Source organism: Eutrema salsugineum, unplaced genomic scaffold (assembly GCF_000478725.1).
Source record: "Eutrema salsugineum unplaced genomic scaffold, Eutsalg1_0 scaffold_9, whole genome shotgun sequence".
In the NCBI taxonomy this organism is placed as follows: domain Eukaryota; kingdom Viridiplantae; phylum Streptophyta; class Magnoliopsida; order Brassicales; family Brassicaceae; genus Eutrema; species Eutrema salsugineum.
The window spans coordinates 1,400,501-1,416,695 of NW_006256342.1; the positions used below are offsets into that span (position 1 = coordinate 1,400,501).

At 39.6% G+C, this 16,195-nt stretch overlaps 3 protein-coding genes across 5 annotated transcripts; all 3 read right to left on the bottom strand.

Annotated features, from left to right (window-relative positions):
* Window positions 1–18: 18 nt before the first annotated feature.
* Window positions 19–8,527, bottom strand: LOC18008530 (protein CELLULOSE SYNTHASE INTERACTIVE 3). Of its 3 annotated transcripts, none has more exons than XM_024156026.1 (8): window positions 8,411–8,527; window positions 7,994–8,175; window positions 7,566–7,658; window positions 4,349–7,415; window positions 1,456–4,003; window positions 839–1,293; window positions 644–760; window positions 19–529 (listed from the first exon to the last, which is right to left on the bottom strand). In XM_024156026.1, exons 3-8 carry the CDS (start codon window positions 7,628–7,630, stop codon window positions 368–370), a joined length of 6,414 nt encoding a protein of 2,137 aa, XP_024011794.1. In that variant the 5' UTR covers window positions 7,631–7,658; window positions 7,994–8,175; window positions 8,411–8,527; the 3' UTR covers window positions 19–367. The 3 variants fall into 3 exon arrangements, with proteins under 3 accessions (XP_024011794.1, XP_024011814.1, XP_024011774.1); XM_024156046.1 differs by having other exon boundaries at window positions 7,566–7,652; window positions 8,020–8,175; window positions 8,411–8,521; XM_024156006.1 differs by having other exon boundaries at window positions 8,020–8,175; window positions 8,411–8,521.
* A 1,970-nt stretch (window positions 8,528–10,497) lies between these two features.
* LOC18008771 (NAC transcription factor 32) lies at window positions 10,498–11,978 on the bottom strand. Its single transcript, XM_006390027.2, has 3 exons — window positions 11,654–11,978; window positions 11,281–11,555; window positions 10,498–11,193 (listed from the first exon to the last, which is right to left on the bottom strand). Exons 1-3 carry the CDS (start codon window positions 11,820–11,822, stop codon window positions 10,819–10,821), a joined length of 819 nt encoding a protein of 272 aa, XP_006390089.1. The 5' UTR covers window positions 11,823–11,978; the 3' UTR covers window positions 10,498–10,818.
* A 1,794-nt stretch (window positions 11,979–13,772) lies between these two features.
* LOC18008034 (proteasome subunit beta type-3-B) lies at window positions 13,773–15,922 on the bottom strand. Its single transcript, XM_006390028.2, has 7 exons — window positions 15,819–15,922; window positions 15,565–15,746; window positions 15,344–15,451; window positions 15,119–15,208; window positions 14,820–14,904; window positions 14,169–14,263; window positions 13,773–14,073 (listed from the first exon to the last, which is right to left on the bottom strand). Exons 1-7 carry the CDS (start codon window positions 15,822–15,824, stop codon window positions 14,025–14,027), a joined length of 615 nt encoding a protein of 204 aa, XP_006390090.1. The 5' UTR covers window positions 15,825–15,922; the 3' UTR covers window positions 13,773–14,024.
* Window positions 15,923–16,195: the final 273 nt, after the last annotated feature.

Below are 16,195 nucleotides of genomic sequence, written 5' to 3' on the forward strand. Positions count from 1 at the left end.
CTCGTATGAAATCAGGCAAAACAATGGTATAATAAAACATCGCTGCAGGAATCAGAGCACTTCGTGCTGCTTAGCTGATCCCCGAGCGAAAGAGTTTCCATAAACAAACTGACAATACATAGCGCATCGAAGCCAATAAAGAAATAGAATAAGAAGAGAAACAAACTATACAAAAGGCTCTGTTTCTTGCTACGTAGGAACTCTTTGCTTATACGTTCCTTTCCACACACCATTACTCATTACTCATATACACGTATTTGCTATACATCTGCTGCAGACTTCGCTTTCGTTCTTCTCCTACCAAAATGCAACCATTAGACAGTTGACGAGCTGCAATGTGCTTGTGAAATTGGAGTTGTTTTATCCATCAAAGAGTGTCATCTGTTGTTCTATTGGACCATGCAATCTCAATGTCCAGTGATCTGGAAGAAGCATCTTTGCTGTTTTCATGATTCAGGCTTAGTGATCCATTGTACACTCCTTCAGTCACGACTTTGTCGATTTGGATAGTGACACGGCCTAGAGTTGTCTGCAGAAAAAAAAAAGGAATGTATTCTGTGTTACAAAAAGACCAGTTAACTAGATATAACATATCGAAGATCTCTTTCAAATTCCAACTCTGCAATTAAGATTACAATGTTACCTTCCCGAATGTGCTTTTGCTCTTGCATATGATGTGAAGCTTTTGTCCTTTGGGGGGAACATCAAATCCCCAAGTAAAGCCTTCTTTCCACTCAGGAGAAGTGCTATTGCTCACAATCTGGAGTAAACGAGACAAAACCCATTATGTACAAAGAAAAATGTTATTGGCAATGGAGACTATATGAATAAGGTTTACCTTAGTTTGGCGTGGAGGGCAGTTTCCTATTGTTAATTGACAAAAGGCGTTTGTGGTCCCCATAGACTGCTTTAAGTTATTTGCACGCATAACGTTCACTGTTAAGCAACCTGGTAAGCAGTGCAATAGGCTGTCTGCCTTGTCATGGAACCTAGGCGGGCATGTTTTCATCAACATTTGCAGGACGGGAATTGCTTCAGCTGCAATCATGGCTTGAGACTTTGCAACATCTATAGCCATATTTGTCCACGAGTGTCTTAGCAAGTAGAGAATTTCCAATACTAATCCCTGGACATCTTCAACACCAGACTTGAGTGCCCCGACCAAATGAGGGATGCAGAACGTAGCAGCTTCTGAGGCACGGAGCTTAGGAAAATTGGAGAATATCACATTTAAGGTTCTCAAAACTTCGATATTGATTGTTGCTGTAGACCACAAGCCTCTCTCAAGTGCAGCTGCTCAACAACAATTGAAGATACGAGCAAAGGCATCATCAGAATATTAAAAAAAAAAAAAAAAAAAATCTGGAACAAAGGCCCTGAGGAAACGCTAGCACTTTATTGCAAGAGTGGCAGGGACATAGGATTATAAACGTAAATTTTAAAATTGAAAGGTACCCGTTAATGATCTTATAAGCTCATTCGAGACATATTCTTGGAGTGTGTGGTTGGAGAACAAAAACTTGACCATCAGTGCAGCCTGCCCAGAAACTTCTGCATTGCAAGAAAGCAATAGCTCCTGAATTAACAATACGCCACCAGCCTCTGCAACTGCTCGCCTATTCGTTCTACTATTCATCACAAAATTCTGCAACGCACAGATGGCCACCACTTTCATTTCTTCTGTCGGTTGTTCTTCTAGCACGCTAATGAGTGCACGGCAAGCAGAAACAGAACCACTGGATCTAGAAAGCCTTTCATGCTGAGAAAGGTCCCCAAGTGCTAGAGCAGCAAGAAGTCTACCAGAGTCTGATTTTGTCTGAGGATCCAATAGATATTGAGAGAGTGGTGCTATCGCATATTTGCATAGCTTTAACTCTCTTACCCTCGGGTTGTTAAATATTACTTCAAGTAAGCTTCCCGATTCTTCCTCGCATTGATGAGATCTCAGGAGGTCCAGTAATGCATCGATTGCGCCAAGCTCAGCCATTTTTACGGTGCTTGAAGAATCGTTCTTCTCATGAATCATCAATGCTTTAAGAGCCAGCATCACTGTGCTTTCGATTGTCGAGAACAACAACTTCACTAAAACTGGTAGCTCGACTCTGAAAAAGCATTCTGCATCATACTGTAGAACATTGGAGAGAACAAAAGCAGCTGACTCCCACAGCTCAAGAGGTGGCTGAGGATCTTCTTGAAGAATAACCTTGGATAGCTCGAAAATACCTCCAGCATCAAGAACAGCCTTAGGCCAGGTAGCAGATATCTTCTCCAGTGCCTTTATCGCAGTTTCCTGGATCCTCAGTATTCCAATTCCAGCAAGCCGAACCAGAGGAACCACAGCACTCTGTGTTGTGATGTCTTGCTGGAAGTCTTCCATTGTAAGAAAATGGCTCAGAAGTTCTGCTCCAAGCTGCTGGATAGCTTGAGATGAAGACTCCAAAAATGAAATCAGAGGCACTATGGCTTCACTGGGTGTAAAACTAAAAGCGTCAAGGCTTTGTTGTTTTTCCAAAATGTTTACAAGTGCTTGTAGGGCACTATGTTGCCCCCATAAGGTCAAGTCTGATCGGAGCAAGACCATGAAAAGAGGTTCTACCGTTTTTGTAACATCTGGTCTTCTCGCGATTACTCCACTATTTGTTAGAATTCGAAACAGCTCTGCAACAGAGGAACATAACGAACTTGAGGCTCCAGGTAGTAGCTCAAGACATCGATCAATTATTCCAGCTTCCACCATATCCAACTTGCGTGGTACTCTGTCTTTCCCCAACTTAATGAGAACTGATAAGCTAGCCTCAATAATCCTGTAATGTTCTCCGCAAACCAAGCCAACAAGAAGCTCCTGAATGTCATGAGCTGCCGCGAGTTCCAACTGTTGCTCGTCATCCAATAATATCTTAATAGCACAAACTGCAGCTTCAACTGCTGCACTTCTTTTAGAGTGCATAAGTGTTATCAGATGCTTCATGCATCCGGAGGCGGATGAACTTGTTCTGACGTTTTTATTCGAGAAAACAACAGAACAAAGTCTGGCAGCATTTATCTTCAACTCCTCTGAAGCAGAAGCAGATGATAATATTTTGTTCACATTTTCCAGCAGACTTTCTTCCACATCAACCAGAAGAGCTGTATTCGAAGTATTTTCTGAACTTAGCTTAATCAATGCAGAGAGAGCTACCTCTTGCTCAGTCTCTGATACAGTACCGAGCATGTCCATCAATGGTTGAGCAGCCTGGCGGGCTATTTCAGTATTTCTGACGTTTTCAGCATCAAAGAGTTCATTCAGAGCCCCAGCGGCGCTGTTTCTTGCACTTCTCGACCCCATACGAAGTACTGCTACAAGCTGATTCAAGGAACTTAGTGTCACTTCGTTTTGTCTAATCTCGTGGTTGCTAAATAATACTCTAAGCAATTCAGATATGATGTGTTCCGTTGAATCTTGCGGGCTTAGAGAAAGGTATTTCGTTAAAGCTTCCACAGCTCCAGCTTCAGCCATTTGTAATTTATTTGTGTCACTCCCATCAGCAATGCGAATCAGGATTTGGACGGCAAATTGAGGGGCTCCTGGCCTATCTGGAATTGGCCTTAAGAGATCTACAAGCAGTGGGATAGATTTGCGTGCAGTGGAGCCAAGCCTCACATCTTCAATTTCGAAGAGGTGTTGAAGAATGACTTGATCAGGTTCCTTCACCAGAGAAAATTCATTTGCCAAAGCAACCAAGTTCAGAATCTCTGACTCCACATAGCCAAGAATGTTTATTATCCCAGAAACAGCACCTGAGTTTGCAATTGTCAGATTTATTCCTCTGTTCCTAGTACAAACAAGACTAGCCATTGCGTGGGCAGCAAAATACCGATCTATCAGTTCATCAGATCTTAGCAGAAGTGCAAGCGTTGGAATGATTCGCATCGTCGTTGATGACAAGGACACATTGTCATCCTGGAACATGATAGCCAGGAGGAGGGCGCTAATCCAAATGCCTTCTGTATCCTCAAATTCAGCCTGGTATAAACAATTTAGCTCAAGATTATTTAAGGGGGAAAATTCGTACAAGACATCTTTGCCACAAAAAGTAAGAATCAAGTCAAACCTAAGAGAAAATAAGAGCAGTGTGATTCAACGCCAAGATGCACAATTCGTACTTGACAAGTCTGAAACGATATAAAGAAGGGATAACTTCTGAAATCTGACTGTAATCTGTAACAGAACCACTGAACTAACAAAAGGCCCTAAAAATTTGATCCACAAGTTGTATAACACAACACAGAAGTTGGCTAATTTATTTTTAAGACATACCCATGACTTATAAAGAATATAATTATTTCTGTCCGAAACAGAAACATTTACCTGAGGACTGGATGTATACCTAGCAAGCTTCCCAGAGAGCACCTCAATTCCGCCAGCTTCCAGGACAATGAGCTTGGACTTGGCATCAACGGAAGTGAGTATGCATAGCAGCCACAATGCGACTGTACCACCCAAGATTTTAGCTGGATCAGGAAAATAAAAGCCACCTGTATCCTGGAAAACGTTTTTTTCCATAAAACCTTTAGGTGTCAGGACTTCATTTTCTATAGAAAAGCATTTAGAATTGTGCTTTATCATATCTACTAGGGCATGTAACAAGAGTTTTAAGAAACCAGACTGATCAAGTGCCTCCGTCATCAGCTGCTTCTTTTCTTTTGTAGCACATAAGAGCAGCGCTGTCCCCCCAACTCTCACTTCTAAGCTGGATGCATTTACTATTCTATCAGCCAAAACCCTAATTGACTTGGGTCTTGAAACTATAACTTCACTGAGTAGAAATTGTTGATCAGAGCAAAGCCTAGACAATATTTCTATTGCCTTATCTTGCACAAGAGTACGGCCTTCAGCAAGGCATTGCACAAGGGTCTCCAGGCTTGATGGCACTTCGGCAAGGACAACCCATGGAGGGTAAGAGAAATTCACCCCATTCTTAGTCCGTGCCAAAAGTGAAACTGCTTCTAATACGTTGAAAGCATCTGGGCTATCCATATCTAGTGATTTTAGAGAATCAACGAGTGAAAGTAGAGCAAAACGGCACTGAGCACTTCCCTTTAGCACATCACAAACTGGGAAAAATTTAAGTAACTGATGAAGTGCCCGTGATGCATTTCGCTTACCCTCTGAAGATCCATCAGCCAAAATTCTTGTGAAAGCTGAAACAACATCTTCAGCTAATGCTTCTGCAGCTATATCCGGATCAGTCATAAGATTTGCCAGTGCAGAAACTGCATTTTCTGCAGACTCTATGGAAGAGTCCTTAGCCAATTTTATGAGGGACTTAAAATCTCCTTCTGCAATGTAAGACTTCTTTTTATTAGAATTTTTCCTAACTGGGCGGGAAAGTGCGTCCAAAGCCCTCGCCACCTGTTTAGCCACATTCTGATTGTTGTTTGTAAGGAGCTTGATCCAGGGATTAATAATGTCATCAGTCGCAAGATGATCACAGATATCTTGTCTTGAACTGAATAGATCAGCTAAAACAGAAGCTATATGCTCCTTAGTTTCTTCTCTGGAAGATGTAAGGGACTGGACAAGAGATCTGAGTCCTTTGTTAGCGGCACATTCTTTATGAATAAGATCCTCTTGTGAAGCTTTGGAGAGCACATGACCCAATACTTGTATTACATGAACCTTGGAAGTCGGATTATCTCCCAGAAGTAAAGCCAACAATTGATTAATTGTGGCAGGATCAGCTGTACAAACAAGCTTCAAAAGTGTCTTTGTAGATGTTTCCTGGGAATGAGGTCCACCGGTCTTCAGTAGCCACAAGAATGCTGGAATACCACCAGCTCTTTCAACACAATCGCGGATTTCCTCACTGTGACAGCACAAATTCCAGAGGATCTGGGCAGCGTCTTCTTTGGCCTTGTGAGATCCAGTCTCGAGCAACTGGACAAGTGGCGGAATCCCCCCGGCTGCGGTTACAGCCCATTTACTATCATCGACCTGAGCCGTCAAAATTTCCAACATTTCAACAGCATATTCTTGGTGTTGCTCACTAGACAAACCTAGAAATGATATAAATAACTGGATTCCTTCTCTCTTTCCAACTGCCTCCCAAATTCCAACCTTGTCATGGCATAAGCGAGACAAGCAAGCTATTAGATGTTCTCGTACATCAGCAGATGCCATAGTTATGAGAGCTATTAGGACTCTCTTAGCTTCTGCATCATCTAGGTAACACGATAGACTACTGTTTCCATACAAGCTCGCCATAGCCTCCAAGATCCGCTCTTGGATTAACTTTGTGTCACGAGGCTTTAGTAACTTCACCAAAATGCTTTCTATCACTCTTGGATCCAATATCTTCTCTGAACTCTCTGGTTGTTTGAAAATCATTAGAGCATAGGCAAGGGATCCAATTACATCACCAATTGGTTCTGTTAGACGAGGGGATTGTGATACTTCTCCAAGATATATAATTAGATGGCGCATCCCGCCAAACACATTTGCCAAAGCTCCAGTTGCATGTTCTTGTAGAGATTGTCCATGTTTTCCCTGCATACACTCTTTCGATGGAGCAACAATGGCTCCAATGAGAGCATGAACACCTCCTGCATCTTTAACACATTTCTTAGCTTCATCGGATCTTGATGAAAGAGCTTCCAAAGCATCTGCAGCACTAGCACGGACATAGATATCATTTTTCTGTTCCAAAAGATGTATCAGAGAGTTGACAACTCCAGAATTTAATATTTTCTGGATGCTATCACAAAAGGATAGTACGAGACGAGCCAGCAGAGAAGCAGCATTTGCTTGAGAGTTGGGATTATCAGATGACAAAAGAGATACAACTATGTCTACACCACTACCCTCTAGTGTCACTCTCCAATAACCATCATCAACGCCACAAAGATTCCTCAAAGCACCAGTAACGTACCCTTCAACTACGGTGTCCTGCTTTCCTTTCAGACTAAGTTGATCCCACAAAGTTGGCACCACACCTTCTGTGACAAATATTTTCATGCCAATGTGATCATTGGAAATTCCAGCAGAAGAAACCTCATATATAGCTTCTGCCGCTGCTTTCCTAGTGTCAATGGTTCCAGACTTCAAAACCGAAAGTAATGGTGGGATGCATCCTCCTAGAAGCACTTTTAGTCGCAAGTCTTTGTCTTTGCATAATACGGAAAGGATTGAAGCGACGTTTACTTTTGCCAAACTCGTGCCATTTCTAAGCATGGAAATGAATAGAGGCATTGCTTGGGCATACGAACCAATCAGCCTTCTTGCCTCTCTTCTGCCTTTTGCAATACCAAGAAGGCGAGCTGTTGTGAGTTCTTTGTCTTGAGGAGACGATGTTTTCGAGTGAAGCTGCTCTATGAGCTGAGCAACCGTAGCCATTGCCTTCTCTGGATCATCCATTTCCAATTTTGCATCGACTTCCCTGCACATATATAGGCTATGAGTTCTGATTTTATTTATCATTAAAACGAAAATTGCAAAAAGAGAATGAAAACTGATTAAAGAAAGGAAGGAGTTAGCAAAAATTTAGAGTATTTTCTCTAAATACTTTTCAAATATAGAAAGTGCCTACCTGGACTGCGAGGAAGATAATGTTTCCTCCTGCGTTTCAGGAAGGAGAGCCTTCAACATCTGCATAGCAATCGCCTTTAGCTTCAACCTAACACTGATTGAGTTTGGGTAAGTAAAAGAAAATAGAAACTTTGGGTAAGTATAAAACCGCGATTGACTGAGTTTATCAAACATTCAGCCTATCTTTACACCTACACTAACGAAGTGAAACTAGTACTTAAAACAAACAAAAATGGAAGAGTCTATACGAAGAATCTTCACAATATTTTGGAATAAAAACTCCTCAAGATTTCATCCTTGGAATTCAACTATGCCAAAATTCTACATTCTCCATTACAACTCATCCAGTGCCAAAAATATCGACCTCTAGCTCAAACATATTTGCAAAAGAATCTACATTCTAACACAGATAGTAAATAAGAAAATTACATAGACTTCGTGGATGATGCATATACCTACGAAAATCCTTCCGCCTTGCGGGACCGAAAAAATCATCACCGCAGAATCTCCAAACGCCGCCGGGAAACCAGTTCCGAATCAGAATCCATCTCTCAACGACGGCAGCAACCAATCCAAAACCAATGCTAAAACTCACCTTCGAAGCTCCGCTTCTGGAAATTCAAAGAAACAGCAGAAGCTTACTGAATCAGAGACGAGGAGAAAGAAGAAACGAAAAGAGATTGGATCACAGAAGCCTAGGGCAAAAACCAAAATTGAAAACAAAGAGTGGATTCCTAGTTTCGTTGGATCAATTGGCGGATAAAAAAACATATATATTATTAACAAAATGGAAATCGTAACGAGCATTATGATTTTCAAAGACGAGGAAGCTCCCAGGGAAATCACCTTTTCTCTCTTTGTCGTTGGCGAAATTGAAATGCCGAATTACCTCGAAGGAGGAAGAAGAACGTACGAGCAGAGAGAGAGAAGAAGAGAACAGTCCCTATATTATATTTTCTTTTTCTCTTTAATTTTTATTACTTCCATTAATCATCCACTCTTTTTTTCTTACCTTACCCTTAATAATCCGTTGTCCTTTGTTAGTTAAAAACTTAAAATTATACATTTTCTCTCATCACAGAGCTTGTAATTGTATTAATTGAAAATGGAATTGAAAGTCTACTCTCCCCTGTTCCTCGTCTCATAATCTCAAATTATTATTCTTCATATCTTAGTTCAAAAAATATATTGTATGATTCAGAATTTGATTGTTGAAAATTACACGGCAGCCATAATAATGGAATTAGAATTCTGAATTACCAAGCATGATGTTGCCCAATCTAAACAATAGGACTATGGTTAGGTTTCTATAATCCGAAACTTGGACTTTTTCAATGAAGTCTGATTGAGTCTCAATCTTTTGAGCTAATTTTTATTCAATTTTTTTACATGGTTTTTGAGCGTTGACACTTGACAGCAAAAAAAAAACAATGGTTGCCCAAGATATACTCTCTTTTTTTTTAATTACAAGATATACTTTTTTTCATTTTTCTTTATTTAACATTGTTATGGATCATAACTTCTGATTGAATTCGACGGGTTGGAACTTGGTGCAGTTCTTAATCGTGTTATGCATGTTATTTAGAATCTAAATCCAATTCGGTTAAAAAAGACCTAAATACGTATATAATAGTTTTAAAGTCTCTAAACAATTTATTTATGTGTTTAAAGCAAGAATGTAATATGAACAACGATGTGTGATGTGCCAATGAATCTTCTTGAGTCTTGACCAATCTCAGTCGGGTATAACTCAGAATCATACATAAAACCAAATAATATGTCGTGATAATACAAAATGATTATCCCGTTTGCATTAATAACAGTAAAAATTATCCATCTTATCCATACAGCAAAAAATCTCACACACAACACAGGCTCTCGTAAAACAATATAGCCCTTAAATTTAACCAAGGCAGAAAAAGATTCTCCTGGCAATTGTAATTTAAGCAAGGCGTAATCCTCGGATCTGCCCCTCAGTTTTGTTAAATTATTATATACGTGTACGTAATGTGATCTTACTATTTTTCTATTTGCAACGACAAAATTTATGTGCATCTTTTATACAATGTCATCAGTGATGTAAGTATTCACAAATACATACAATGCAATACAAATGTGAATTCAATCAGTCAAATAGAAATTATTAAATATCTGTAACAGTTGCGAGTTTAAACACAACACAACGCTATATATGCATGTGGATAATAGATTTACACTATTTAATACATCACATGCAAATGATATCATATATGAAGAAGAGAAAAAAAAATAGATATATGATTGTAAATGGTTATGTTGCTACATTGAAGACATGAATAAGAAATTAGTATAAAGTGTAAAGATAGATTGGTTGTAAATTGAAAGTGAAAGTTGTAAGAGCAACAACAAACATAGCTAACATGGACTTAAAACCCCACTTCCCCAGTGATACTGATTGTCTCCATTTTTTTCCAGTCCGCAACAATATATCTGGGCCCCATACTTAAATATCCCATCAAGTCTCACTTTTTTGTAAATCAATTTTACCTTTTCTTCTAGCAACACAGTTTTATACATTTAAGTTATGAGATGCTAATTATATTCCCACAATTTCAGTCGATTGTTTGCAATGGATAGTGATGTTGTATTTGAATTGGAACCCGTGTTAACCTGAAAATTCCACCGGTTAAACTAATTGTATTACATAGAATAATAAACTCAAGACAAAATCTAATAAATAAACAAAAGACAAGAAAAAAATTGTAATCAAAGAGAAGAAGGGGATTTGTTTGGATGCAAGTTGCAACGATAAGACTGTTATCTGACTAAGGGCCTACCTTCACCGACAAGTTCCAATACGACGGATTCACTATGTAAAAGCGGATCTCGAGCTTACGATATTTTTTCGCTTTTTTATTATTATTACACATCAATTCATATTTTCTCTGATACAATTTACTATTCAACGTATGGAATATTATCCATTCCATGATTGTATTATGAAAACAAAAATTCAGTACTACAACTTACAGATTTGATTCAAAAATGAATTTATTGCAAATCAAATATCGTAGAGAACCATGGTATTACTATGTTGGATCATACAAATACAATTGCATAGTCTAGCTTGTATTAATCGAGTAGAAAAGCCAAGGCCCAGTTGTTGGGGAAAAAAGCCCATTCCGTTCCTTCAGGCTCAGCTGGCGGGTTGGAAACCGGTTATCCGGCACGTGCGACGATAATCATAGTTGTTCCACTAACTCGCACGTGTCAGCTCAAAAAGTTCTCTGCTGAACCACAAGTGGATCAAACGTCGACCACATCTGATTCCCGCCCAATAGCCGTGAGACAATCTCGTTATTGGCGATGGCATCTACGTAATTAAACGGAACATCAAGGGCGTTACTCAACCGACCGTCGCTCCACCTACTCGGCTCGCTCTCAGCCTCGCACGTGAATTCGGGTGACACCACATGGTGGTCCGAGCAGCTCGAGCCGGCGATAATTTCCGGTCTGTCGAAGTTTAACTTCACCGGAGCCGCTACATGACACGTGTCGGTCATAGGCTTCACGTCACTCTCGGTCTCGCTCCGTCGCTTCTCGATGACACCTTTCTTGTTGTATATACGACACAGTACCCAATCGTCCAGCTGTTTCAAATGAACACATCCGGTTAACAAAACCCAACCCGGTTTTAATAATATTCAAGTATGTATTTGAACCGATAAATCACTCACTCTTAGACTGTTTTTCATGCGAACCGACCGGTCAACGTCGGCAAGGCGGTATTCGTGCATAATCCAATTGGTTTTCTCTCCTCTAGGAGGTTTTCCGGAATAAAACACTAGAGCCTTCTTAATACCGACCGGTTTAGGACGACCGATTGGTTTATCAGCACCGGTGGCTTTCCAATAACCTGTACCAGCCGCCCGGTTCGGTCGTGAGCCGTTTGGGTACTTTCGGTCTCTTGGTGAGAAAAAATACCACTCCTTTTCTCCGTACAAAGCCATGTCTGTAAAATGAGAATTTTCAGTTGGTTAACTCTTGGACCGGTTAAAGGAAACCGATTATTCGTTTTATGGTGATTTAAGCAAAAGGAAACAACCGTACCGGGAAGGTCCCAAGGATCATATCGGTATAGGTCGAGTTCGGTGATGATCGGGGCAGGGATCGGCTGCGACGCGCATTTACGGCAGAGATACATGAGGACGAGCTCCTCATCCGTGGGATGAAATCTAAATCCTGGTGGAAATTGCAGATCAGCCCCTGGTTTCATCATAAATTCACCTTTTTCCTCCTTGTTTTGTTCTTTGTTTGTTTACAACAAAGAGAACTAGAAAGATGTTTGAAACTTCTGAAAGCAAAGAAGAGAGATGAATATATAGGACGAGGGGCTTGGACACGTGGCGGATAGACAGGGGATTTGTGCTGGTGGAATGGAATCTCAACAAAAATAGTAAAAATGTTTTCGGAAATAGGAGTGAGTGTATAGGTTAAATTGTAGTGGGCGTACGATTCATTGATGTAGGAAGGACACGTGGCAGACGATAATGTAGGTAAGTTTTGTCATTGCTTACGTCAGACTATTTGGACTATAGCGGTCCGAAGCATGTCGATTTTGGGAAAGAGCGACGAGAATCGACACGTTCGATCTCACGCGTGGTACTTTCCAAACGAGACCAAACGTTGACCGTATCAAAAAATATTTCTCTCTTTGATCTCAAGAGATTTCAAGGCTCGTTCATTTCGATCTTTTTTTTTTGTTTGTCATCTGTAAATTTTTATTCATCAAAATCTGAAACAAAAACTTGGACAAAGTTAAAGCCGACAGAGTCAATGACTTCTCCAGAAACAAAGTTGGAAAAAAAAAAAAAATTCAGAACCAACAGCCGATAGAATATAAAAACATCTCCGAAGACTAAGATAAGCTAAAACTAACTATAAGGCATGAGCAAACAGAAGCAAACTAAAATCACAATAATGGTTTCGCGTCCTTCTTTGCCAATGAGTATCTCAAAGCCGCGTGGTCCGTGTGCACTATTACTTTGGAGCCCACCAAGTAAAACCTAAACTTCTCAAAGGCGAAAACTACGGCGTTTCTAAAAAGAGAAGTATCTGCGAACTGAAAGATGAAATGAAGCAGAACATCCAACAGCCGATTTATTGAAGCTGACACCCTTAAAAAACTCATTTTATTGCTCCGACGGATCATGGAGCCACAGAGTTGAATTCACAAGCAGTAGATCAACCGAGATAGACGAAGAAACACCTTTTTATCATTCGACGACCCACGACTTGATGCTATAAGAGCCGAAGCTCCTTTTCCTCACTATCGAGTCGGAGAAAACCCAGCATTGACGATCATAAGACTTGTTGATTTATATATGAATTGAAATGTTAGTATATAAAAAACACTTGTTGATTTATCTAATGGAGATATTTTTATTCACTGACAATCCATTGTAAGCTAAAAAAATTGGTTAACGAAGAGTAAATGTGGAGCCACATTAAAAAGAAAAAATGACGTTGCTTTCATATTATTTGGTGTGTCACTTGGTCCACTTATGAAATTTAAGGGTACCTATGGTAGGAAATCTATACTTTTACAGTTTTACTTTTCAAATTCAAGTTCGAAAGTTTTTAAACTTTCTTTCTTTATAATTTATAAAAAGAACTAAACAGGTCTACGGTTGATAAAATGAATAAAATCACCTCATAATTATGTATGCCAATGCCACTTTGACTCGGTTACTTTCTATAATGGAGTGCACAAAATAATGTCATCTCGAGCCGCATTTGCCACCGAATAGATAGACGCTTGGATCTTTGCCACGTGGAGCGGTAATGTAAGTTCGGCCGCCTTTTATTTTGGTGTGTCGAATTTGATAAAAAAGCTGAAAAGTGACAGAAGATCTAGACACGTGACAGGATGTAGGTGGTTCATGGATTTATAATCGCAATAATCAGAAGCATGAATTTACGAGCATCGCTAATGATTGACGAAGTAGAACATTATGTATATACACACACACATCTATATATGAATATCCACCGGCCGAGAGAAATGAGGTCGGCAGGATTTAATTTATATTCGTGGAGCGACCAGAACGATTGCACATGCCACGTGCTTTTATTACAAACCTTTGCACGCATGTATTTCACGAGTTTTGCGAGCGGATTTTAGCTACTCTTGCTCAATATAACGCCATGAACCGAACCAGCATACACGTACACGCAAATCATTCACGTCGATGTGACATATCATCCATCATTCATCATCGTTAACGACGAAACTAAAGACAATATTTGGTACGAAATTTTTAAATCAGAACCAAAAGGGACATCAAGCGGTCGAGTATTTGAACAAGACAACAACAAGCGCTTTTCTTAATTTTCTGTAAAAGTGAGTAACCAACAATATTCAATTTCTACTTATCCGGATTAAACCGAACTCGGATGAAAGCAGATATGTGATTGTAGATCAATCCATCCTTCCCTTGAGGATCCTCTCCTTGACCTCATTTGGTGTTCTGAAAAACATCACCATGAAAATGTTTTACTCATCAGATGCAAGATGTGAAAAGAAGAAGAATAAGAAGACGACGATGAGGAGAACAAAACTTACACAACGTAGACATGTCCTCCCCATCCACTCAGACAATCGCGGTCAACGGAAGAGAGAAGTGCTTGTGAAATTGTCTCAAACAATTCCTCAGCTTCCTGAAAATCCCAATTTTTTAAACCAAGGATCAGCCCCAACCTTAACGTTATAATATACATTTTCATGAAATCAAGTCTGTTACCACAATGCACGTCCCACTTCTTAGAATGATGCTTTTCAATTTCAAACTTCATTTATACAAACTTATAGCAGGGAACACCGCAGTATAACTTACAAGCCTGAACTATGAAACACCTCATTTCTAGGACAGATTAAAATTATCGGAATTCCTTCATCTACGACCAGCATTATGCACACATCAAACCTAGATTCTACGATATAATTCTTACAAAATAAAGGATTTTATTAAACAAGATCGAACTCTGATACGCCTCATTCCTATGCAAAATGAAGATATTCCGTCATCTATGACCAGCATCATTATGCAATCTATGACCAGCATCATTATGCACACAATCATTCCCACCAAATCCAGTTTCTACAACAGAATTCCTACATATGAAGGATTTTACTAAATTTTCAGGCGAACTTAGCAACAGAAATTGAGTTTTCAGTGATCCGGTAAAAAAAAAAGAGGCTTTTAAAAGCACATACCATATCTGGTTTGTACATGGCTTCACATGCACCATATAGTGATTCTGAAGCAGTTCCAGAGACAACAAAGTCTTTAGCCAATTCCCTACGTTTAGAGAGAACAAGTGTCATTGGATGAGAAACGACCAGAACAAGATTCCACTAAAACCAAAATCCTGATCCACTACCCTTGTGGTTCTCCTAGCAAGATTCAGGACTAGACTCACTGACTAACAACACTAAATGGCGATACAGATGAAAAATGAGAGATAACGTTTTGAATAATAGGAGACTCAGCAAAGAAATGATGTGAAACATACTTGGCTCCAATCGAATCCATTGTGCAAATGAAGGGTTTGTTATCTTCTCCCAATCCAGCAATCACAGGTTGGCACAAGTATGGACCAAATCTGAAATTAAGTAAGTAATTTAAAATCCATCAAACATTCAACTTAGTCCCGGAATTGTAACATAAATTATGAAAAAAAGCAGCTTGATTAAGGCAAGCTACAAATGGGAGAAGAAGGCATTTTAGTTTTACATACCTTTTCTCATAGAGAATAGCAGATACAAGACTAGCGAAAGTGTCTGGCTTCATGTCTCTCTCTTCTCGAAGCTGATATAGTTTATGACGAAATACGAGTCGCTGGTACCTTCAAAATCCCAAACGCAAACAAAAAAGAATCCATAATTTATGAAATTCGCCTATTTTTTAGGAGAAGAGGAGAAAACATATGAAAAAAGTGGAATAGTCAGGAGAGGTCACAGTGTCTGGACATCGGTGGCGAGACCAGAAAGGCCGATGAAGAGATGATCATGGATCTTGAAGATTCTCTGAAAATCGGTAGCGATAGTCTGTAACTGCACACCAAGCCTCCGATCACTTGCTATAGCGAAACAGTTCTTCCCCACCATAGCCACGACGGCACTTCCATTGTACTCAAAGATCTATATCACCACAATGTCCATCAATCATTTCCCAAAACAAACAAAGATTAGAAATCGCAGGGGAAGACTTACCGACATCGGAAAACTAGGGTTCACTGAAACTTGGGGAGTTTTTCTAACGGAGAGAAGAAATCTGAGCAAGAAAAGAGCAAATTGTAAAGTCGACGGTGGCTTACTGGCTTGGACGAGACTCTAGACAGTTTGCTTTATTAATGGGCCTCGTTATTATTGGGCTTTCAGATAACTTTTATATATCATTCAATCATTCTTCATTCTTCTTACTCTGTTTATTTTGACTAGAAAAAAACAAAAATTCACTAGAAATATGCTTTGACTGCTTTGAGCCTTTGAGTATCCATATCCATTCTAACTGCGAAATTCTAAGTGCTTTGAGTATTCATTCTAATTGTCTGCATCAACAAGTGTGTTTTGATTTCATTCACACAACA

What these genes read in the sequence shown, in the direction of transcription:
- LOC18008530 (XM_024156026.1), bottom strand. Translation starts at nt 7,630, where the DNA reads ATGCAGATGTTGAAGGCTCTCCTTCCTGAAACGCAGGAGGAAACATTA. An exon ending in GGTATACATCCAGTCCTCAG is followed by an intron (nt 4,004 to 4,348) that starts GTAAATGTTTCT and finishes TGTTTATACCAG; the next exon opens with GCTGAATTTGAGGATACAGA. An exon ending in GCCCTCCACGCCAAACTAAG is followed by an intron (nt 761 to 838) that starts GTAAACCTTATT and finishes CGTTTACTCCAG; the next exon opens with ATTGTGAGCAATAGCACTTC.
- LOC18008034 (XM_006390028.2), bottom strand. An exon ending in ATGGATTCGATTGGAGCCAA is followed by an intron (nt 14,905 to 15,118) that starts GTATGTTTCACA and finishes CTCTAAACGTAG; the next exon opens with GGAATTGGCTAAAGACTTTG. An exon ending in GGAGGACATGTCTACGTTGT is followed by an intron (nt 14,074 to 14,168) that starts GTAAGTTTTGTT and finishes GATGTTTTTCAG; the next exon opens with AACACCAAATGAGGTCAAGG.
- LOC18008771 (XM_006390027.2), bottom strand. Translation starts at nt 11,822, where the DNA reads ATGATGAAACCAGGGGCTGATCTGCAATTTCCACCAGGATTTAGATTT. An exon ending in TGATCCTTGGGACCTTCCCG is followed by an intron (nt 11,556 to 11,653) that starts GTACGGTTGTTT and finishes CTCATTTTACAG; the next exon opens with ACATGGCTTTGTACGGAGAA. An exon ending in GCATGAAAAACAGTCTAAGA is followed by an intron (nt 11,194 to 11,280) that starts GTGAGTGATTTA and finishes CATTTGAAACAG; the next exon opens with CTGGACGATTGGGTACTGTG.